At 37.0% G+C, this 24,383-nt stretch overlaps 1 protein-coding gene across 1 annotated transcript; it reads right to left on the reverse strand.

Annotated features, from left to right (window-relative positions):
- On the reverse strand, positions 1 to 23,394 carry ITPRIP (inositol 1,4,5-trisphosphate receptor interacting protein). The gene is made up of 2 exons (XM_034440051.3): positions 22,782 to 23,394; positions 1 to 3,761 (listed from the first exon to the last, which is right to left on the reverse strand). The coding sequence occupies exon 2, from the start codon at positions 3,746 to 3,748 to the stop codon at positions 2,102 to 2,104; it is 1,647 nt and encodes a 548-aa protein (XP_034295942.2). The 5' UTR covers positions 3,749 to 3,761; positions 22,782 to 23,394; the 3' UTR covers positions 1 to 2,101.
- Between the last annotated feature and the right edge of the window lie 989 nt (positions 23,395 to 24,383).

Here is a 24,383-nt window from a genome sequence, read left to right on the forward strand (position 1 = left end):
TAAATTGTTATTCGTTTAATGAAGTCATGCAAATAGCAACAGATTTTGACCAGTCAAGGTCTGTTCAAGCAAAGATTCATTGTATTCCAAGAGTGCATGAAAAGCTTATATAGCAGCATTATTTAGCCTTATTTAAACACTGTTAGATCAGGAATAATTTGACTATTTCTGTTAGTAAAGAGAAGCACTGAATGAAAGATGGACTTTATAAATATTTGATAATGAATATGCAAATACAGAGTTGCCCTATCTGTGTAGCTGCTGTAGAATTAGATCTGAAGGGATAATTTAAGCTACTGAGTCTGATCTGCTGCTCAGTGCAGGAATGATTCACGTCATTGCAAAACTACATTCAGAATTATGTGTCAGTATAGCTAAAAACCACTGGTTTTTAAAAATCACTTAAATCACTGGTTTAAGATTTGTTTGTGTTGTATCAGAATGTAATCAACAGTTTTCTGTGTTTTCTATAGCTTCTGGAAATCACCGATGGCCACAAAAAGTATTAATAAATGCTTATGATGGAGAGGGTGGGTGCTGCAGTGGTGAAGGTGCTGGCTTAGAAACCAGATGTTGAGTTTTAGGCGGCCTCCAGGCATGAAAGGTGGCTGGGTGACTTTGGGCCAGTCGATCTCTCTAAGCATAACCCACCTAATGGGGGTGGTTGTTGTTGAGGGGAAAATAGGAGGCAGGAAGATAAATAATGTTCACCACTTTTAGTTTCTCTCTCTCTCTCTCTCTCTCATACACACACACACACACAATAGCTTGTATACTGGTGAGTGATCTTGCCTATAGTATTTCTAATTCAATCTTATGTAGATTTGGTTTTTAAGCAGTCTTCACTTCAGACTATTCTTTGAAGTTTGCTGCACAAAAGTAGCAATTTGGTCATTATTGTAGAAAACTTTTTTCCCTCTGAAAATTAGTATTTGCCACTGGAACAGAGTGGCAAAGCAAGCCTCTTATCTAAGAAATAAAAGGGAATGCAGTCCAGAGAGCAGAAAGTCAAAAACAAAGTCCCATCTTCCGAGTGAATGGGCTCTTTTAAAAGTGTTTGGCTGATAATAATCCTGGCAAAGCTCAAAAATAAGACATTTCTGCTCCACCTTCAGTTACAAGATCAGCAACCTATTGCTAGAATTTCTGGTTTTGACAAAACAAATGCCTAGTTTGTACCCTGCACTGTACAAACTAGACAAATGCATGGCCCCAAATGATGTTGGCCAGTTTTTAAATGAAACTACATGTGGGAATTATTTGTTTGCTTTTGTTCTTTCAAACTGTATTTTTGAGGGAAATTAAAGCAATCAGAGGAAACATTTGAGAGGGTATTTGGATGACACACAAGTCATGGAAGAAGTAATATTCCATGCAATGTAGAAAGGTTATCCAGGAGCCTGATTTTATGTTATTACATAGATTTGGGGATTATTCTTACTGATTTAAAGGGGTGAATTCATTTCAGTGAAGATGAGCAAAGTTGGATCTGCTAAAGAGTTTCTGACTCCAAATATGTCAAGCCTATTTAAGTTGAGATCCCTTAGAAGTAAGCTGTTCCATATTTAGTAGGATATGCTTCTAAAGGCATAATTTGGAATTGCACTGTCAAATGCATAAAGTTATACTGAACATGTGTTGTACATATAACCATGTAACCATGTACATATATCTAAACTAATTTAAAATTACATTTAAAAAATCCAGGCAGTAGAGTTTTATTCCAATGGGAAGGGAACAAGACTGAAGATCTATTACTTAATTGTACATCATCCGTTAGATCTTGTAAATAAGGCACTCTTTTTCAGTCTGTCTATGGTACTTTGCCACAGCAGCAATAATAAAACACTTAACACAGATTCCGCTACATTCCTAAAACTGTAATATAATAAATTAAAAATGTTTTTCCTTGCTTAAACTCATTACAACAAAGAAATACACAGTGGTAAAAATGTTGAAGGTTGCATAAATATCAGCCAAGATCATTGGAAAGAAAAAGAGAATGGTGTTTGTCATACAGATATCTGTAAATTCTAAAACATGTATATGTCTTCTCCCATGGGGAGATTTGCATATATGGTAGCTGTCAAAGAAGGAACTGTCAGAGTTCTTTATTTAGTGGAGTTGCCCGTCCATTTGGAACATGAATGGAATATTCATTAATTAAAGCTGATGTATTTTTAAGCATCTCGTGAAACATGTCTATAGCTTTTCTGTAAGTGCTTCGTTGCAGTACAAAGGGCCGGAAAAGGTTCAGTGGTTCTGCCTTTTGAAACTCCACTGGAACACCCAGTTCCTGTGGCAGATTTCTATTTCCAATGAAAAAGTGGTAAAGTCTTTTTTCTTGCAAGCTTTTCTCCAAAAAGTTGAGTACATCTTGCAGCCTGGCCTCCAGACAGTCAGAGGTCCACGCTGAACTAGGATGGATTTGTAGCAAATGCAGCATTACTGTTTTGAAATGGTAGTTTGTCAGGCTACTAGGTTCTGTCAGACTGCACTGCTTTCCATGGAGGAAAGACAAAATCTGGAGGCAACTGAGGTGGCAAGGATTAGCAGGCAGTGTTTTGGAAATAAACTGGATATATCTCTTCTCATACACAGTAAAGGTGAGAAACCAGTGAGTGTTGCTGGTGAAGCTCTGTGCCAAGCTGTTGAATGGAAAGTGAGAGATAAAATATACATCAGAATCTGCGTATTGTACCACAGGCCTGAGATTGAATGTGATGGTTTTTCCAGACCTGAACTTGATTTTCAGGGCACCTGGAGTATCCAGGTGATTAAAAATAAGACTGAATTCATACTTGTGTGCAATTTTATTCCATCCCTTGGTAAGTGCCATCTGGAACCATGTCATAACCTGGTCAGAATCAAGATACTGAGTGTCTTTGAAGCAAAGGAGATCTTCCGTATGGTTACTCTGCCTAGTTTGGCTCACTTTGCTATGAAGCAGACAAAGTAAATCTTCCCCCAATTTAGTTTTATCACAGATACAACTTGATGAGTTCTCATCTGCCCGGATGATCTTTATCATACCATAACTTCCTTTGTCTGGTAGAATAGACTCCCCTGAACACCAGGTCTCAAATTGGAAACAGTATGGTTCTGGGGGATTAAAGGGGACAATGAAATCACAAGTGAAAGGCTTGTTTGCTCTCCAGTTTTCATACATGCTTCCAACTCCTATAGACTCTTCCACTTCCATGTCAGTATCTCGGTTACACACGCTTCTCAAAGCTTCTAATAAGTCATCTGCAAAGCCTTCCACAAGCTCTCGGTTCCTAGCAATATCACTTGTCACATTCTGGAAGCATCTTTCATAAAAACTGTCCAATGTGACTTTGTCTGGTAGAATAAAACCCTTGAATGTTCTTCCCAGCACATTAATTTCATCATCTTCTTTGGTATAATCTTGCCAGTTCCCTTCCTGGTAATCCTGTCTCCAGAATTCAATCAGAAGGAAGACTATCATGGACAAAGCAGTCCAGAAATTCCAAGAAAGTGAATCATGGTCATATTGTTTTTCTGGTCCGGTCTTCTCCTCTGAAGAATCTACTGAAACCTCTTGTGCTGCTAATTCCTGCTCCAGTTTCAGCTGCTCTAGCCTCAGGTTCTCCTCACGCTCTTTCATCTTTTCAATGATTTCTTCTGTGTTTTCAAAAACAGTAACATTTTCCTTTGGGAACAGAAGTGGATGGTTGATAATAGCTGTTATTACCACCAAGCATACCCGGAAGAATCCGGCCGGCATAATAAAATCTTACCTGTGAGAGACAGAGAGAAACAGTTAACGTTGCTAATAACAGCACATAGATATGAAGAAGTATATTACTGGCATTGCTGAAATAACTGTCTACTATTTTTCTTACTTTTCTCTCTAGTTCTAAAAATGTCCATGATTTCAGACATAGGAAGCAATGATCTTTATATCACATATAAATGTTAGCATATTTCAGGAATTTATTTAAAGAGAATAGGTACTACCAAGAGAAAGGAGGAGACGTAAAAATATCAATTTCAAGCAAAAGTTGAATGTTAATTATAAACCCCACAAGAGGAGTAAAGGAAACAAATGGCAATGTTCATTTTGTCAACGCTCCATTTAATATTGCTACAATGATGAAGTGTATGAAGATTGTTCCCATTAGTGTCAAGAGACTAAATTTATTTGATACAAAAATACAACTCCTTTGAAATTTCAGAAGGAACAAAGCAAAACAAAAACCCTTAATTGATTTTATATGTGGATGTCCTAAGGCTATATTAGCTCTTACAGTTTTGCATATTGATCTAACAACCTGTGTGCATTCTAAAATAAGCGGAAAAAAGAGAGGTTTCTTAAGATAGAAAATTGTTACCTGCTATATACCGTAGGTATACTGTAAATACACAGAATTTACAAAGATAATGGTCTTAAACCCACTATTTATTCCTCCTTTGTAATTGTTTTGCTTTTAAACTTTCATTTAATCAAACATTCTTCACAATGAGGAAAGTGCTAGCTTACATAAGCATTCAATTACTCACACATATGTGTGTGAACTGATTCATACTTCTGATTTTTCATACAGCACTATCTATCGAAACTGATCTTAGATCATTCACATAAGCAAGTTGAAATGGATGTTTGGTATTATGCAATCAACACTCTACACATGAAACAGTTCTGGCTAATCAATCATACTAGTTTTAATACATCTGTCCTCCAAAGAAAAATGGGCTAGAGTTTCAATCAGACTGACTGCACATGACTCGGGCACATAATTGTCATCTGCTACACAAAGAAAGTCAGTGGGAAGTCGGCAGGTCGCAAGTCGCTCCCATTACTTTTTTGCTTCCTTATGCTTGCTTCTTAGTGTCTGGCCATGGCATCTGCCCATGCTCTATAGCATGTGCTTGCAATAGTTGCTTTCCTGGGATAACAACCAACCCATCTACCCATTCATGCTCCGTAGCACCTGCCTGTAGCGCCCACCAGCCCTTATGTGGCTCTAACGTATAGCTCTCACCCATCAACTGCTTGCCTGGGGTTCCTGCCTTTTCCCACATCGCGTCACATCACAGTATTTCCTGGATTGCTATTGCTGTGCAATGTGGCCATGTGACATGTCATGCTTTACAACCACATCGCATAATGATGGAAATTCCGGTTCTAATTGCTATCATAACCCAACCACTACCTGTAGTCATTTTGAAAATTAAAGAAACATTTTCCAGAGGCTATTTGGCCTTTATGTTAGTTTTAACTAAAGGGTGCTTATGTTGTGTTAAGAACAATTAATAATCTTCTTTGCATGACAGCATATAGTGTAATACAGTAATTATTAGGCCTGATTGCATTAGGCCTGGAAAAACCAAGTTCAAGTCCACTACGATTATGGTAACATAATGGGTCACTGCTTCTCAGCTCAACCTATTTCACAGGCTAGTGTTCTGGGGATAAAATGAAGATACACCCCCCGACCAGGTACTCTCCACAACTTGGAAACAGATAGGAGGTAAATAAGCAAAACAATTCAACATCAAACCTATACATAGATTTAGAAATTTTCCACTAAATCAGTCTCAGGTCATGAATTTCTTATTAAAGCGCAGCACAATTCTATACTTAATAAAATTACAGACTTCCATTACCAAATAGGTCTCAGCTCTGTATTCCAATAGTGCCATGTTTATCATGGAAAGAACATTTGGGAGTTGGTGCAAATTATCCATTATTGGCAAGCTCTACCCCAGTCTGTGCCAACCTGCAACACATGGATGTTTTGAAACAATAATAGTCAAGATCCCCAAGTAGAATGACTCAGTTCTGAGAGTTGTAGTCCCAGATGCCCATTTGGAGAAGGCTGCTCTGTATCATGTGATTTCTTTCAGAAAAGCAGTCAAATCAACATTGGATAAATTATGAAAGAAATTCACAATTTCTTTATCTGTGAAGCAGAATTCAGATGACTATATGTAAAGAAAGAAGGGCTAGATAATCCTGCTCTTGCAGATCCTGAAAAGAAAAAAAAACCAGATTTACTTGTTATATGACTTGTATGCTGGATTTTCCTAGTGATCATAAATTTCAGAAGACTCTCACACTATTACAAACTAAGCTACCAGAATTCTGCAGGCAGGGTCTTGCAAACTGCATTTTAACAACAAGCAGAGGGAATTGGAACAAAAATGAATGTTGCCTATTGCGATTATATGTATGTTTGTATTTAATAGGTGGGAAAAAGTAGGTTTGGGCCCAAAATTTGAAGAGTGATAGTATACAATGGTATAAATTTGATGATCCAGGAAGGGGCCTGAAGGATGATGACCTTTAACTGATCCCTACCAAAAGCATGCTGACCCAGGGTGAGGCTTACAAAACAAGGACAGGATATATATGAAATGCCCAAATATGTAGGTTATTAGTGTGCAAATTTAAATAGGGAATATCACAAAGATTACGTGTTCAAATTCAGCTGCCTGGAATGATGCCCAAATCTATCATCTGCCTAGCTAATACTGCATTGTAAGGTTTTCTTGCATTACAAAGATATTGGTCCCTTTATATATTTGGACGCTTTCTAAAACAAAATGCTTCACTCTGCAGTGTAGCAAGCTTGGTTTGGGATTATACATTTAAATGCAAGCAGCAGCCAAGGCAGTGCAACAATTATGATTTTGGGATCCAGTCTAGGGAGATCTAGGTTCATATGTACTTTCAGCCACTTAGTCACTAAGGGAACTGGGCTAGTTGCTATTCTCATCCCAGCCTACCTCATACAGTTATTTTGGAGAAAAATCAGTTGAGTACTGTAAGTACAGAAACTTGAAATCCTAGGCAAATTATAGAATATAATTCATAAATATAAAAAAGAATTAGGCCACCTTTGCTTTGAACATATAATGGCCCAAGAAAAATTAAAACCTGTTCCTGGTTTGGGATAATTTTCATAAGACATCAGGAAAAATTAGATACATAATTTAAAGGACAGATATCTCTTTCTCTCCATACAATGCCACTGAGGATTTTAAAAATTAAACTATAAATTACATAGCCAGCCTGCATCTTTATATGTTCACAAGAAATCTCCAGGATTTCCTTTTCTGGGCTGTTATTAAAAATAGAATAGTATTTAGTATGTAGTATGCATACTTTGAGAAACAAATATAACACTGCCAACGTTATCCTCTTTGAGGCATCCTGATCTCAGACCTGAGCAAATGGACGTGACTTGTGATCAGGAAGCACTGTGTCTAGTTAATAAAAATTATTAACTACAGCTACATATTGAACTTAAACCAGAGTTGTTCCTATTGGGTATCCTTCCTGAAAAAATTAGTAAAGAAAATATTTACCTGATTATACATGTAATAATAGCTGCAAGAATTGTTTATGCTCAAAATTGGAAAGCAGAGAACATACCTTTGGAACAAGAAGTAATAAAAAAATTTTTAGATTGTGCAGAAATGAAATAGATTAACTTTGATGATTAAGGATAGGGAAGAGTTAGAATATTTTACTTAAATTTACTTAAAAGTAACTTACTGGAATTACTTTTATCGTTGGTTGGAAAAGAGATATAAATGATTAATTTTGTAATTATGTATAAAAACTCGATGACTAGAATATTGTTTTAGCAATGATTTGTTATAATGGTTTGGATGAAGATCAAGATAGAAGAAACTTATGGAATAATAATAATAATAATAATAATAATAATAATAATAATAATAATTAATAATTTTGGAAGACAACACAGGATGTTCCCTGTGACATCCCTGGAGATGTCACAGGGAAGGGATGACTGATGTATTAAGTGTTTGTTTGTCTTAAAAAAATATTTTTTTTAAAAAAAAATAATAAAATAATTTAAATAAAGATCAGAGGCAAGATTTCATGGGCATTGGTGAAATTATTTTGGGGTTATTTTGACAATGAATATAGGTCAATATTTTGCAAGTGTCTATCAACCTACCACATTTTTTGGAGTATAAGACGCATCTTACTTTTTGGGGAGGAAAATAAGAAAAAAGCTGATTGGCAGGTGGATTGGCCTCCCAGAATACCCCCAATCAGCGTTCCCAGAAGTGAATTTAGGACAACAGGTTCCTTGGTTGTGAGCTCTGCGCCTTACTTTTTTTGGCTTTTTTTTCTGCATCTGAAACTTCTGAAACTCCATTTCAGAAAAAACTTTTTTTCTTGCCTCCGAAACAGAGCTTCAAAAAAAAGCCTTTGAAGCTCTGTTTGGGGGCTTTTTTTCTGATGCTTTTTTCAGCCTCTGAAACCTCCGTTTGAGAAGCTGGGCGGGGCTATATTCAGAGTAGAAGACGCACCCAGATTTTCACTCTCTTTTTTTTGGGGAAAAGGTGCATCTTATACTCCAAAAAATACGGTACATTCATTGCCTCAAACAAAATTGTCCTGAAGTAATTTTAACAAAACATACATAATTAAGATAAGATGTGAAAAACAATGTGCATTTAAACAGGTCCAGCAGTGGCCCTTTACAAATATCCCATGAGGGTAATGCCCCAAATGGTTGATGAATTTTGATGAGTACATGAAGGTGCTTAAGAATTCTCCTGACAGCTTTGGTGGGCAGTTGTTGTTTTTTTGGATGTAGTTTTGGAAAATGAAGACTACCAAAGAGCAATACCCATACCAATTCCAAGAAGCCTTTTAATTAACCAAAGACCTCAGAGAAATGAAGTGGTTGAAAAGATACCTAGATTGATAGTGGCAGAAAACCAAAAAGAATGTGACTTGAACACTGGTAAAAGCTTATCTGAGAGCCTACATAATTCTGGTAAGTGCAGTGAAACATCAGTTCTGCATGGTAGTTTTTTCCAATTACCTAGGCTCTTTGAGGGAAGAATAAGCAGAATAAGACCTTGAGGCTCACTGGGTGGTTTTGTAGATTTTGTGATAGAGTTATTTACATTTGCTTTAGGACAGATGCAAGTTGTGCAGAATTCAATGTAGCGTATGAGGCTAGATCCTGAAATGCTATCTGGTATTTTTTTCAGTTCCTGGACTGACAAAGTGGTCAGAGTTTTCTGGAAAAGGGTTTTCTTTTCTGGAACAACATCTATAGCTTGGAGAGAAGATGGAGAGAAGAAATAACCCCGAGGAACAGAAAGAAGAGCTGAAAACTAGGCAACAGGTAAAATATAACTGATTCTGGGATAGAAATGTAATTCAAGAAAGCATCTCAGACAAGACTCTTCTAGTCTTCAGGTAGATAGAGGGAGGGAGAAGCACATTCAGACTTGCAAGATTCTATTACCATAACCTTATAATAAAAGTAATGTTAAAATGTGAGGACAAATAGCTATTGTCTTGTTATGTATTTACAAATAAAAGTTTATGACCTTCAGAAATGCTTCGAAGGTGCTAAATTTCATAGAAAGGAGAGCAAGATTTTTCAAGCTTTTTTAAAAATCAGTTTTAAGCATACTCTGTCACAGCAGGGGCCTGGTGGCTCAGCAGACTAAAAAGCATTGTGATTAACGCCAGCTGTCTGCAATTACTGTAAGTTCGAATCTCACCAGGCTCAAGGTTGACTCAGCCTTCCATCCTTTCTAAGGTAGGTAAAATGAGGACCCAGTTTATGGGGGCAATAAGCTGACTTTGTATAAATATACAAAAGTATGAAGGCTATTGCTTAACGCATTGTAAGCCGCCCTGAGTCTCCGGAGAAGGGCAGCATATAAATCAATTTTTAAAAAAAATGAAATATGTAGTATTTCACCTGCTGTACATTCAACAAATTTCATATATGGAGAACAGAGGGTTGTATAAAAAGTAAGGATAGTTGAATTAGGAGGAGTTAGTTGAACCGTTGGAAGAGAAGGTAACAAGCTAAATAACGATTAAGTCGACAAATGGTAAAACGAGGTACTTCTCTCTGCTCTCAAGATCAAGGCTGGGACTGGGATAAATAGCTCATAAGGATCTTATGATTTAAAGATATTAACAACTTAAAGAGTGCAGAATTCTTTCTTCATAGTATTTTATATTTATGATAGAAACCTTTTTTCCTTTTTCAGTATGATTACAGCACTGTTGCCATTTGCAAGAATAGACTCCAAGTGGACTTTTGCAAATACCCATATAGGGAACGGAGTGAATTTGCCATAACAATCCATCTTGAATACTGTATATGAAAATTGATTTCACAATCTTTTAATTCAATCTGGAAGTCAAGTTTTAGCCAGATCTAGTGCACAAACCTAGCAGGATGAGAACAGCATTCGGAAACATCTTAATTCTGCTGCAGGCAGGGAAAGCCATATGCGAAGTAAACAGCAAGACAAACCTGTAGATACCTCCTTAGGCAATGTATCATTTTAACAAGAAGTGATGTGGAACCTTAATGCTCCATCAGCATTCATCTCTGAAATTAAAGGTGTGGTTAATTTCCTTGTGTATAAGAAGTATGATGCATAATCCCTTTAATCTCAGTGCTGACAAACACAATAAGCTTGTTTAATATTTGTTAGTCTGCCTGTGCTTGTCAACTGGTGAGTGGTATTAGCTAGAATAAAGCATAGTCAAATTATACTCCAATTGTTGGGTGTGTTAGAAAGAGGGTGGCAGTAAGCACATGCTTTATACTTCTGTACTTTGTTTCTGCTCTGCAGTGATTAAACTCATTTTTTTATTCTGCTGCTAATTTTGAGATAGGAAAACGCCTTGAAAATTTGTTTTGGAACCATAAGGGTCTGTTTTAATTTTCTTTTCTCCAAGCTCTTGTGCATCCCTAAAACATCTGTTGCAATCTCAAAGGAGAGGTAACATATGCAGGAAGATCATAGACAGCAGGGCTGCAATTTGCCTATTAATGGTGCATAAAGAAGCAGTTTTTGCAACGACAAGGAGTTCCTTGTAGGGATGTTGCTCCAACTAGGACTGTAAACAGATTGCATAATTTTGCTTTCCCTTTTAATGCGCTGGTAATATTGCAGGATCCAATCTTCTCTCTAGCTAAGTTCCCTGAAGATGGGCTCCAGCACGAGTCCAAAAGCTCGGAAGACAAAACCTGTGGTCCCGGTGACTGACCCAGACTGGATCCTGCAACATTATCCTGGGCCTTCATTCTCTTTGAATATGTTTTTTAAAAAAATCTGAGATGAATGTGTGTTAAGCTAAAGAACTCTTTATTGCTGAAACAAAATATTTGAAGATTCATGCATTGGCAGCTGATTACACAGATTTTAAACCAAGTATGATTTTAAATACTGATTAAAATTAGAGTGGATTGGAGACATTAAATTTAGGGTGGAGAATTGCTGTAATGAGTTAACTGCTGGCATCCAAATGAACAGAAATGTCTGCATTCAAAAACTCTCAACATATAAAAAAACATAGGAACTACAAAACTTGTCAAGTCCCAGACTTAACTGTACCAAAATAAAGGTTCTCACTGTCAAAGGAGAAAAGGAAGACTTTCAAACAAGTGTTCACATGAATAGGATTACAGCAGAGATCTATATGTTCCCTAGAGTGTAAAAATAGTATAGTTAAGCATAATTTAATGTTTGCTAGATATACAAAATACAATTAAGGTAAACTATTTTCAACTCTTCTTTTGGAATTATACCAATAAAAGGAAAATAGGACTGTGTGAACTGAAACGGAGGCTAGGGTTATTTTCATACAACTAAACCAAGCATTATTCTACATACAAAAAAAAGTTAATATTAAGGATAAATGTTAATCACGCATACTGTACCTATACTTGATTTATTCCAGTTATGTGAATTATTCAAGAGTAAATTTTTTTTACATATTTTGTATAATTTTCCTGACATACTTTTTTTTGAACATCTCATATACAGTTATCCTGAATAAATACAGTACTTAGAAGTCTAGGTTACACTTCTTTATACTCTTGTTATAATCTGATTTTTCTCAAATGCTAGAAAAAGTATTTGGCATTTATGGCATAGACCATAAAGAAAATGTTCTTGAGGAACACAGGCAAGAAACATTACATAAACAAACGGTGTAGTAAGAAGAGACTGAGGCAAGATCTTCCCTTACTCCTTGGCATATAAGAAGGATGGATAAAAGTTTGCAAGATTCTATTACTGTTTCTTCTTGTGGCATCTGTTTCCTGATGTTGTCTACATCAAAGGGCTGACTTTTGGTAAACAGGTTTCCCAGTTGTGTATGAAATTGTTGAGATGCTAGTTATGAAGTAACAGGAATCCATTTCTTTTAACACTGCAAAGTTAGGGGTTTTTTTCTTAACTAAAATTGAATAAACCAGTCTTGAATGTTTTATGCTTTATTGAACTGCTAATTACTGTTTACGCTTAAATATACCAAGAAAAAACTCTGCTAGTTGCTAAGAACATCTTTCCAAGTCTTTTTCAGAGTTATAAAGAAGATGAAAGTACACAAATGAAATGTTCTATTCAGGGGTGAAATCCAGCAGGTTCTAGAGAACCGATAGTGGAAATTTTGAGTAGTTTGGAGAACCAGTAGCGAAATTTTTGAGTAGTTCAGAGTACTGGCAAATGCCACCTCTGGCTGGCCCCAGAGTGGGGTGGGAATGGAGATTTTGCAGTATCCTTCCCCTAGAGTGGGGTGGGAATGGAGATTTTGCAGTCTCCTTCCCCTGCCACGCCCACCAAGCCGCACCATGCCCACCAAGCCACGCCCACAGAACCAGTAGTAAAAAAAATTGGATTTCACAACTGATTCTGTTCCATAGTTCTACAGTACTACTAAACATTATATGCAAATCAGCCAGCTATAGTGCATATGGATTTCAAAATCATATTGAACCTTATTATGTACAGCTGACACAGGAATCAGGAAGAACAAAATGTTATATAAGCTGTTTTAGTAGCATCTGCTTCCCCTTCTCTGCTGGTACTATAAAAATAATTACCTGGACATTCAAATGATCCATAAAAGAATACGGTAAGAATTTTCAAATGTAGTACAATTTCAGTTTAGAAAATCACTAAGTAAGATTATTATATATAAAACATCATAAAAGGATGCAGTGGAGTTTATTGAAATACAAGTCCAGTGCAACGTTTTATATAAATAACTGTATGCAATCTGTTCACTTGAGCAACCTAAGACATATACTTAAATACACGAGTAGATGGATGACTGTGAATTCGGTGAGCCTATAAATTTTCTTAATATATACATACATACAAAGGGAAAGTATGCCTCTCAAAACATTAAAGAAAAATCACTTGTCATATGCTTCATACATATTTTGCGGTGAATTATATCTAGAAGAGAAATGCTTATGTCGAGTGTTATGCAGATTTTTATTACTTTATACAGTACTGTATATCCAAATTGAAACTTCTATTTAAGAATTTACCGTATAGAAATGAGATTTGACATAAGCACATTAGCATGAAGAATATATTTGGCTATGTACTGTACCATCCCAATACTATATATATGAACTGCTTATTATAAGAGCATTTTGAATTATTTTGGATTATACATTTAACTTTAGCAGGCACTTCTGCCCATATGGCTAAGCTATAAAGGAAAGCAGGGAAGGAGTTTACCACGCCTCCTCCTGAGTAATTGAGTAGTTGAGATTAGTTCTCAAGAGAACAGTGCAGAAAACTTCTGCAGGAGTTCTGGGAGGATGTGGTAGGGATTCTGCCCAAAAAAATGTTTCAGAGCTATACTTTTGCTCTTCAGAGGAGATAATCAATTTCATCCCAGGTATGTGTGCAATGGAATGTGTGTCTCCTTTTATAGCAACACTAAAGTAAACTGTAGTTAAGAAACTAAAGAACCAAAGCCCATTAAAATATATCCCTTTCCTCTAGACATGTCCTCTTTTGGAACACCCAAATTTTTATCTGGAAAATATCTGGATTTGTTTTTTACTTCCTGGTGGATGAAAATTTCTGGAAACTGTTCACTTTACCTTTACCTACCTTTGAAATTCATCAGAGATCTGGTGCAAGAGGACATCTATATGGTAGTTGCTGGAGATGGCTTATACTGTTGTAGCCACGGTGGTACAGCATCTGTTTTTCACCAATGCTGGATAGTACAATGAGAGCTATTTGTTGCTACAAAGAGACACAGGATTTAAAAAACCTTTCCAGATGAAAGGCATAATTATCATCTTCAATCTCAAAAAAATCCTACTGAAATTAGCCATTAAAGGAAATTTTTCTTTTCAGACATATTTTGTTTTATCCTGATCTATCTTTCTATCAACTATGTAATTAAGATTTTTGGTATTAATAGACGCGATGTTAAGGAAACAGAAATGAGAGATTCCCCCCCCCCTTTAAAGAAACTTGACTGTTGAAGAGTGGAAAAAGAGGCACTGAGTCAGAAGTGTGGCCAACAGTTCCATAAACTTCCCCCCCCCCCATTAAATAAAATTGGATCTGGATGGGCAGTTCTATTTCTCTACAAGAAAGAGATGTTTGCATAATGACAGAAGGCAAGTAAAGGAAAAATTGCATCAGCTTATTTCCATCTCTGATTAGGCACTAAAGACAGCCTGAGGAGTGTAAAATGAAATATTCTAAAATGAGGCTTATTCTCTAATCCCTGCTTTCCCTTCATCTTTTTCCTTGAGGAATAGATTTTTAAGAATGGAAAAAAGGCGTTTAGGCCACTGACCATTCCCCCTACTCAATGTAGTCCAAAAGATAGAGAGGATGATACCGTCCCAGTGTTGTAATAACAGTTGGATATAGGGGTGGGTTCTACATTTTTTTACTACCGGTTCTGTGGGTATGGCTTATTTTGTGGGTGTGGCTTGGTGGGGGTAATGTGACTGAGTGGGCGTGGCCATTTTTTTTTCTTTTAAAAGCATTTTTTCTACAACCTTAAGAGGTTGCAGAAAAAAATGCTTTCAGGAGCCTGACGATCAGGCAACTCAGCTGGGATCGCCAGAGGCTTTTAAAGGCATTTTTTTTTCTACAACCTCTTTGGCCGAAAAGGTTGCAGAAAAAATCCTTTCAGAAGCCTCTGATGATCCCAGCTGAGCCACGCGATCATCAGAGGCTTTTTTTTATTTTATTTTTAAAAGCATTTTTTTCGGCCGAAGAAGTTGTAGAAAAGATGCTTCTAAAAGTAAAAAAAAAAGCCTCTGATGAGGTAGGCGGGGTAAGCGAGCGGCACCAGGCCGGAGACCGGTTCAGGAGTATGGCCAGCCAATGTTATTACCGGTTCTCCGAACTACTACAAATTTTTACTACCGGTTCTTGTGAACCGGTACAAAATACTTGCATATATATACAGTCTTGTAAATATTAGTCCAAAGTAGATACAACAATTTTCTTTTCTAATGTTATACCTTTCTTCCCCCACCCCCCCATTTTTGTTTGCAAGAATAGCATACTGGCAAAAGAAAACATTTTTTCTCACCAGCATAAATAAAGGTGCAGATGAAAGGGGAAGGGGTGATTTTCAGCCTTGCCTCCTTTTTCCAGCATCTGTGACCACTTCAGGTCACTTCCCCAAATTTTGAAGCAGACATTTTAATAAATTTATTACCTTTATGGAGTATTATTTCTTCATCAAAATATACGGATATTATGCAAACTCATGGTAAATAATTTTTTTAAAAAAACTTGGTAACAAAGCATGTTGCTGTAACCACTATTTGTGACTGTTTCTCAAGCAATTTGCACAGATATAAAAATAAAAGGATCTTTCCATTTCTTATGGTTGCCAATTTCTTTATCTACCTTTTTTGTATATTTAATTTCTAAGATCTGAACATATTAGTGGCTCCCGCTTTTTAAAAATGTGGTACTAGAATTCAGCCATGAGTCTAAGAGGCATAGAATAGAGGAAAATTCTATTCTTGACCTGTTATACAAAATTTTTAGTTTTCAGGTTTCAGTAATAGTTACGACCTTAGTGAGGCAGACCGAGGTATTTTCCTCCTTCTCTCCAAAGTTTTTGAAAGGCATTAATTAAGAATAAATAGGTATTACATGATGATTTACAACAATTTCAAAAGAGAAACTATTTTTTGGTATGCACCAAAATGTTTTTACCAATTATAAAACAAGGAACTTCCTGCTTTCAATAGTTCAGTGTCAGAAAGGTTAGTCACATGGCCAGAATTGACCATTCATTTCAGCATAATGTGAAATATAAATGTCACAGAAACCTGGGGGGATTTCCTTTTTCTTTTCTGGAAAAATTCAAAACGGCTCCTCCTTTACCAAAGCAGAAATATCTCTCAATTCTAACAAGAACCAAATGCACCCTAGGCTTGTTTTGTTTGGAGCAACTTGTACAATGTATGACACGTTACTAATCTTATTGCTCTTATGATTTTCTAGTGATGTGGACCTCAGTTAAATTTTAGGCCTGGAGGTAAACTGCTCCCCAGTCCTTCTTATTTTTTGCCTGGGCTCTTACATCTTTAAATATAATATATTCAAACACTAACTTGTATGGGTGTGAACCAAATATATGGTTGATTTATGACACCTAAACAAACACATGCACAGCTACATACACAAGAACTTGCCAATTGTTATAGGATTATTGTTTTTCATTGATTTAGTTGATGTAATTACAATAATAATATATACTTACTGAAAGAAAACATTTGTTACTGATTAAGAGTTACTCCATTGAAATATTTGTTCAGTTATCTATTTATGGATGGGTAACTGAATATAATATAATGCTTGTATCTTAATATTTTAGCACAAGAAAAGATTCTACAAAATTCATTTAATATGTTGAAATAAACACTGGCTTGTATTTTTAGTCTCCCATAGCAAAACATCTGTCTTAGGGTAGCCTGAAAACTAGAACATTTACTATGATACAAAATTTGTCGACTACCGCCCATTTCCTTGTGTCTTCCCTTGTCTCTGAAAGTAACCATAGTACTGAAATCAATTCCTGTGTTTTTTTCCTATTACCCTTGCAACCCATTGTCAAAGACATAAAAATATTACTAAAATTACTGTAATGCTCCATATGCAGTATTGTTTTTGAAGACAGCCCAGAATTTCCAGCTAATACTGAATGTGGAGGCAAGCATACCAATGTCAATTCTTATCATTCTATTATATCATCCTGGGCTTTTAAAATTGTCCTAAGATTTATCTATAGGGATCATATAAAATGAATTAAATTTGATTTTATCTGGTTTTTAAATTTTTTGTATTTATGTATTTTATTGTTGGCTGTTCACCGCCCTGAGTCCTTTGGGAGTAGGGCGGTATACAAATCAAAAATAAACAAATAGTTCTAAGGAGCAGAATTTTTTTCATATTTGGCCATGTGAAACTATTAATAGCATACAGATAAAATAAAGTACCATTGTGTTAAAATGGATTTTGGTCTCAGGTAAAACACAAAGGACTGCAAACAGTAACCTCATGTTCACTTGCAAGAAAAAACATGACACACACTATATTTGTGTGCACAGAACTGAGCTATAAGATCCACTGTGGCATAGTGGTTAAGATGCTGGAATGAGAGTTAGAAGACCCGAGTTCAAATCTATCCTCAATCATGGAAGTCATTAGATTACTGTGGCCAGCCACTTTCTCTCTTCACAAGGATGTTTCTATGGAAAATATGAAGAAAGGGGAGACAGAAATCTAATTTAAATAACAAATTAGTATGATCTGAATTTAAAACTATTTTGATAGGGTTGCATTATGAAAGCCACTATTTCTCTGTTATTAGAGAGTAATACTATTTTGCTTAAGGCAGAGAAAGGCAATAGCTGAAAAGATCAGGGACACATGTTTTCCCACAATCTCAATGTTAAAAGGAAACATCTGTTGATATTATGACATTTACAAAATGATAAATTATCAATTCTGGTGAATTAGTCTGAATAGTCCAAATTTCTACATTCATCTGAGTGTATTACAATAGCCAGATCATAATTTATTTACTACGTGGCTTTGGAAACTCTTGTCAATGATAAAGACACTAAAAATTATATTGTTAACCAAAGGGGAGCCAAACTGCAATGTAAGTATCCATCCAAATAAAAGCAAGAAATAGACAATGAATGTAAACTTTCAACTATAAAAATGGGTGAAACAGTTGGAAGAGTTTATTCTACCAATTTAGTACTATGGAATATTAAAGAGATATGAATTTATTTTTTATCACTAGAAATGTTGTCCATGGTGCACTTTGGAGGTTCCAAAAGTACCAAATCTAATTTTCCTTTAATTTCTTTGTTAACCATTTCCACATAGGAAAACAGAAATTATTACGATAATAAAAAAGCCATGTCATTTGTCCTTATGGCAAATAGATCAGAGTCGGCAACTAATCTACATGACTCATTTTGGACATGACTTTAATGAGAACAAATGCTTATTTAGATAGTAATAGTTAGTCTTTATTTAATATCTAATTACAGGATCTCCCTGTCATTAAAAGGCTAATTTGGAGCCTAATCACATTCTGCCACAGAATGGATCAACTACAGAAGAAAGTACCTCAGAAGTACCGTAGTTTAAGATGTTGAAATTTGTTCCTTGCATAGTATGCCTAAACTGTATATGTTGATAGATGGAAAGGTATTTCTACCATGCTATAGCACAATGAAAAATAAGAAACCATAATATAGATTAAAAGATTTGGAAAATAAATATAAGGACTATAGCCATTCTTCCTTGAGTAGCCATCTTGCCTTGTGACTGTTAACCAGTGGTGGGCTGCTACTGGTTCTCCCCGGTTTGGGAGAGCTGGTAGCGAAAATCTTGACGTAAGAGCAAACTGGTTCACTCCGACCGTCAGCTGGGCCCTCCCGCCCGTCCCTGCACTATATCTACATTTATTCCTTTGTTTGTAGCCCAGCTATAAGGTGCAGCAGAGCGGATTGCTGTGCCTCAGCTGTTTTGAAATTTAATGCGCTTGCGCGAAGCTGATCATGCACAAAGCATGTGCGTGAAGCGGTGATAACACCGGTTAGAACCCACCATTGCTGTTAACAGACTTAACCATAATAATAAAGGGAATTTATTTGAAGGATAGTGAAGAAGATTCACTGAAGCTAATATATCAGAAACGCTTATGGAGTACTGGAGAGATCAAACTGACCTGCAAGAAAAACCAGATGAAGAACAGAAAAGAGACATGGGAAGACAAAGCATTACATGGCCAGTACAGTACATTAAAAAAAAATAACAGCCACATAACACCCCAGACTTAACAACTGTTGATAAGAAAGACAAAAAAGTCTGAATAGTGTATATGAGAGTATCTGGAGACAGCAAAATTGAAGACTAAGAACTCAAAAAAATGACAAAATACAAAGACCTGCAAAAGAAACGAAATGACTGTGGTAAAAGAAAACAAAGGTAGTACCAATAATAATAGGCATTCTTTGGTGCAATCCCAAAACAGTTGGAGCACCATAACCATTTAATGAAACATCTATAAGAAAACAACCAAGCTCAGAGAGCACCAAGGACTCCCTCATTGACAAATTTATTGCTGTTCCTTGTTTTCACGGAGAACTCTTTTTCTATCTTACCCGTTTTTCTGTACACTGCTCCATTTTTGCCTATTTTTCTCACATCCTACATCTTTGTGAAAAACCAAAAAGGTAGAGCAAACAGTTTTAATTTTTCAACAGTTTTGAGTTTCTAGCAGCATATGAGCCAAGCAAAAATTTACATAGCAACATCCCTATCCAGAATGTGCCAACTCCCTACCTAAGACTCTCAAACTGGAATATTTACTTTCTGAAAACTGTTAGCTATTAAAAGTCTAAGCTGGAAAATAAGCTGCCAAATAGAAATTTTGTTGAAGTTAGGATTTAAAGTCGCCTTCCTCCACATTGGCTGCTCCTTAAAATTATATAACTAATCAACCCAACACACAGGAAAGACACTAAGGAAAATCTAAAAATACACATATAACCAGAGGGCAAATGTATTGAAATGTTTTTAACCTATCTTTATCAGAGCAAGCAAGTTTCAAATAATGAATGAATAATCCATTTTAGGTCACAAGAGCTATCTATTCCCTCCAACTTGTGGGACTTGCGATTTGGACTTCAAATCTGAATAGCCAAGCCAGCATTGTCAATGGCAAGACATGGTGGCCGCTGACATCCACAGTATCTATGAGTTGCTTATCTGAGCTCTCAATACTTTTTGAGTACTTCACATAACTAGATCTAGGCAGTTGTAGCCCCACTGGGATCAATCAAGGACTGTGCCAATCACTTTTCAGCATTCTGTTTCCAACATCTTTACAGTGACTGTAAAACTTACTCTTAACTTTATTCTTCAGGATCCATGATGGTGATGCCAGGCTTAGAGATGGTGAGACAGAGGACAGGTTTATTTTCAAAAGGAACTCAAAAAAGAAATTTAATAGCAATTTTGAATTCTGAATTATATTTACAGAATGATGGTTCCCAAATTATGGCTTAGCATTTTAGTTCATAAGAGCTTAGTAAGGAGCAGGCAATCTTTTTCATTTGATGATTACAGGGTTGTTAAAAAAAATTAATTGGCTGTAGGGAAGGTTATCCATGACAGGCTAACATCACTGGGAGGTTTGGGGAGGAGAGCTGGGGTTTATTAAACTTTTAAAAAGGTGAACTTTGCCTTGTAGATTTTTTGAGCCTGTTTTTACCCTTATAGTATTTTAATGAAGATCTTTCACTTAAAAAAAATGATCTGCCATTTTTTTTGTTGTTGAGGTTGGTTATGTAGTCTCAAACTAGATGCTCCAAATTAGGTCTATGAGAGCAGAGGGCTTATTGGCTACTCATTCTAAGCTTAGTTTATGTCACGGGTGTCAAATTTGTGGTGTCACATTGCTGTCACATGACTTTTGCTACGTTTTCCCCTTTGTGGAGCTGGGATCGGTGTGGCCTGTGTGTGATGCATCCGGCCCATGGGCTGCCAGTTTGACATCCCTGGTTTATGTGGAAACCAACTCCATGTATCCTTCCATGGCTGTATCTAAGCAAAGATATATTCTAGCACTTTTCCCACAGTACCAGCCAAATATACCATTGAAAAACCTACAAGCAAAGTGTTTTGAAAGAGGAAGATCACATGTAACTTTTCTTGCATTTTGGATCATAGTTTCCATAGCCTGTGATCACTGGCCATTCTGAGTGATGTATACATTATTCCAAATTGCCTAATTCCATGTGGCATTCAATAGAGGCTCCCTGTAGCTTCCGTAATTAAAACCACAGACTATCTTCATGAATTTGTTTAACCCTGTTTAAAAGTACTGTACTCTGAGCTATACAGGGAGTAAGAGACTTAGAATTACATTTATCTATTAATTTAGTCTTAAATATGACATATACTGCTAGGTAAGCATGTCCATGCAGGATATATTTTGAGGGACCAGAATTTTACAAAACATAGTTTACAGGCCAGGCACTTAAAACATATCTTTTCAACATATCTTATTTAGATTACAACTCCTAGAATTTTCAGCTAAATAAGGCTGTCAAACTCCGGGCCCATGGGCCAGATGCGTCACGTGCTGGTCATGCCCACACCCGGTTTAGCAAAGGGGAAAGAAGTCCAGATACATTATGTGACACCATGAGTTTGATACCCCTGAGCTAACAAGAAGAAAATAGAGTGTCAGATTTGGAAAGAGTGTTATAATACTGTAATTATGGCAATGGGGAGAATGCTTCACAGTCAATGCTTAAGTCCTGATTTAAAGAACAATTTACTTATTTTTCTGTTTATTACTAAATTACACATTTTAACAAATCTATCTAAGCAAATAAAAGTGGATTCAATACAATCCTCAGTCATTTTGTCTTGAGGTACACAGCCTACTTAGATTTCTGTGGTGGAGCTTTGCAGGATTTTCTGGTGCTTATTTTACTTATTTTTTATTTTATTTTTTATTATTTTGCTTATTTTTAAATGTCTGGTTAAAGGAACTTTGCTTTTAAGTTATAAACTTAATTGTCCTCTTTTTTACAGTTCCTTCCATACTCTGTTCTGATCTCATCCTTATAGCTTCTGAGGACTTACTCTCAGGTGCTGGTAGAATTACAGCCTTGTGTTTTTATTAGGATTTATTTGTTTTTACTCTTAATGCTTGTTAATTTGCATGTTGCTGTAAACTAGCCTGGAATTATTTGGCTCAGGAGAAGAATAAAATAAATTGTGGACAATTTAGCAGTTTAATAACAACAGCAAAAAAGCCCCCAAAGCACTTGTATGAATAGAAAGAGAAAGCTGAAGAGCCTCGTGAGAGGTGAACATAACTGGCTAATCAGAATATGGACCATAAAAAAAGTTTTCGGTATCCATCAGCAAGTTGAAAAAGCCAACTCCCTAGAAGGAGGAAAATGCAGTGTGGAAAATCAATTTTTTTTAAAAAAACCACCTCATTTTTTTCATAAAGTTTGAAGGGCCTTTCCTCTTCCGTTTCCTATTCTGCAACTAGTTCTACAATGCGTTTGCCGGTCCTTTCTTCGGGCTGTGGAAAAAACCCGGGGCAAATTTAAAACTTTTTTTCCCGAATACAGAGTGATCCCCAACCAGCTTTGAGGAGGGCGTCCGTCCGTCTCCCCCCTCCCCTTCGTTCGAGGGCTGCGAGCGGAAGGGAGGGAGGGAGGGCAGGGGAAAAAAGCGCAAAAGTGACTCCTATTTTTAGCGGCGAAAAAGGCGGCGGGATGGGGCTGCATACTTTTCAAAAAGCAAATGCAACCAGCAGACTCCACTTTGCAGCCTGCATTTTCAGAGACAAAGCAGACGTCCGACAGAAAAGAAAAACTATCTTAAATGAAAAGCTTGTTATTTTTTTGCGGCAGAGGAGTCAATATTGGCTATATACTTACTGCGTCTTGCAACAAACGTTTTACTTGACTAAACGACGGACAGAGACCACTTTATCTGCTTTTTCAAGCCAGGTTTGTTTCAGGCTTCGACTTTTCGTGCCGACTGCGATCAAAACCTCTGTCTGAAGCACTTCCTTCTTCTCTGAGCATCCTACACGCCTGTTACTTTTAGCTACGAGGGTAGCGTTACTACGATTTTTTCCCCTCATTTACTCATTTCCTGGAGATGAGCTTTACTCTCTCTCTCTCTCTCTCTCTCTCTCTCTCTCTCTCTCTCTCCGAAAAACTCTCTCCACCCAGCAGAGGAAAAAAGCGGCGCAGTTCAACAAAGTTCTGCAAAGTCCCAGGACCTTCTTAAGGTGGAAGGTGGTGTCTTAAACACCCCAGCGACAATTGCTAGCTTTTTCAGACTTTACTTTCTTTTGCCGGTTCGAGTGCAGAGGAAAAAAGACTAGCGGATTCTTAGCAGACACACTTTCCGAGTAGGACAGGACGTGGGGATGGGTGGGGAAGGAAGAGCGGATGGTGGACGCCCTTAAATCTCGCCGGTTGTGCAATACGCGAGGAAGCAGCAAAACAGCAACTTTCCGGAGTTTGCTCCTCGTGGGTTCTCTAGTTGTGAAAACTGTCTGGGCAACAAAGCCTCCTGTATGCAAATTTCCTTGTCCGGTTACACTGCCAAGATTTCTCTCTTTCATGTTTGGCCTTACAGTTGCCTGTTGAGAAACCCGAGGATGCTATGTTGGTTGCAAATCCTTGGGGGAGGGGGAAGTCGAGAAAACAATAAAGAGCCCTGAGGGTCAGCCCCAACCTTTTGTTCCCATGATAACTAATCAAATACATTGGGGTCAGGACCTTCTCCAGCAGCACATTGTAATGATAATATTGAGGAAGAATGACCAATGCTCATTTATGGCTTGATCCTCCATGGCTTTATTTAGCTGCTTTAAAAGCTCTGCAAGTTGGCAGCCAACCAAGCAGCCAACCCATAATCACTTGGCTGCATATACTCCCATGGACGCAGAATGCCAGAAGAATTCAGTTCTATTTCTCCTGTTTCCTGCCTCCCCTGAAGTCCCACGTTATTCTGCGCCCATGGGAGTATGTGCAGCCAAGTGATTATGGGTTGATTAAGTACCCGCTGTTAAAAGTAATTCTCCTTAAAGAACCACACTCTGTGGTTCACAAACTTGGAATTCCCATGAACTCAACAAGTTTTATGGCTTATTTATTTATTCATTGGATTTCTAGGTTGCTCGCCTCCAGAGTGGCTGCGCAGTTTTAACTACTGCTAAGAAACAATACCATACTATACTACCATGTAATACTATACTGTATTTATTTATTTATTTATTGGTTTGATTTATATGCCGCCCTTCTCCGGAGACTCAGGGCGGCTTACAATGCGTTAAGCAATAGCCTTCATACTTTTGTATATACCCGCTTAGTAAGGCTTTCGCCCCCCCCCCAAGCGGTGTTCTTTTTTATACAAAGTCAGCTTATTGTCCCCACAATCCGGGTCCTCATTTTACCTACCTCGAAAGGAGGGAAGGCTGAGTCAACCTTGAGCCTGGTGAGATTTGAACTTGCAGTAATTGCAGG

The sequence above is a fragment of the Pantherophis guttatus genome, chromosome 6 (assembly GCF_059756535.1).
Source record: "Pantherophis guttatus breed Tessera chromosome 6, ASM5975653v1, whole genome shotgun sequence".
NCBI classification, from domain to species: Eukaryota; Metazoa; Chordata; class Lepidosauria; order Squamata; family Colubridae; genus Pantherophis; species Pantherophis guttatus.

Bases quoted from the DNA above. Each gene is read 5' to 3' on its own strand.
- ITPRIP (XM_034440051.3), bottom strand. From the start codon at position 3,748: ATGCCGGCCGGATTCTTCCGGGTATGCTTGGTGGTAATAACAGCTATT.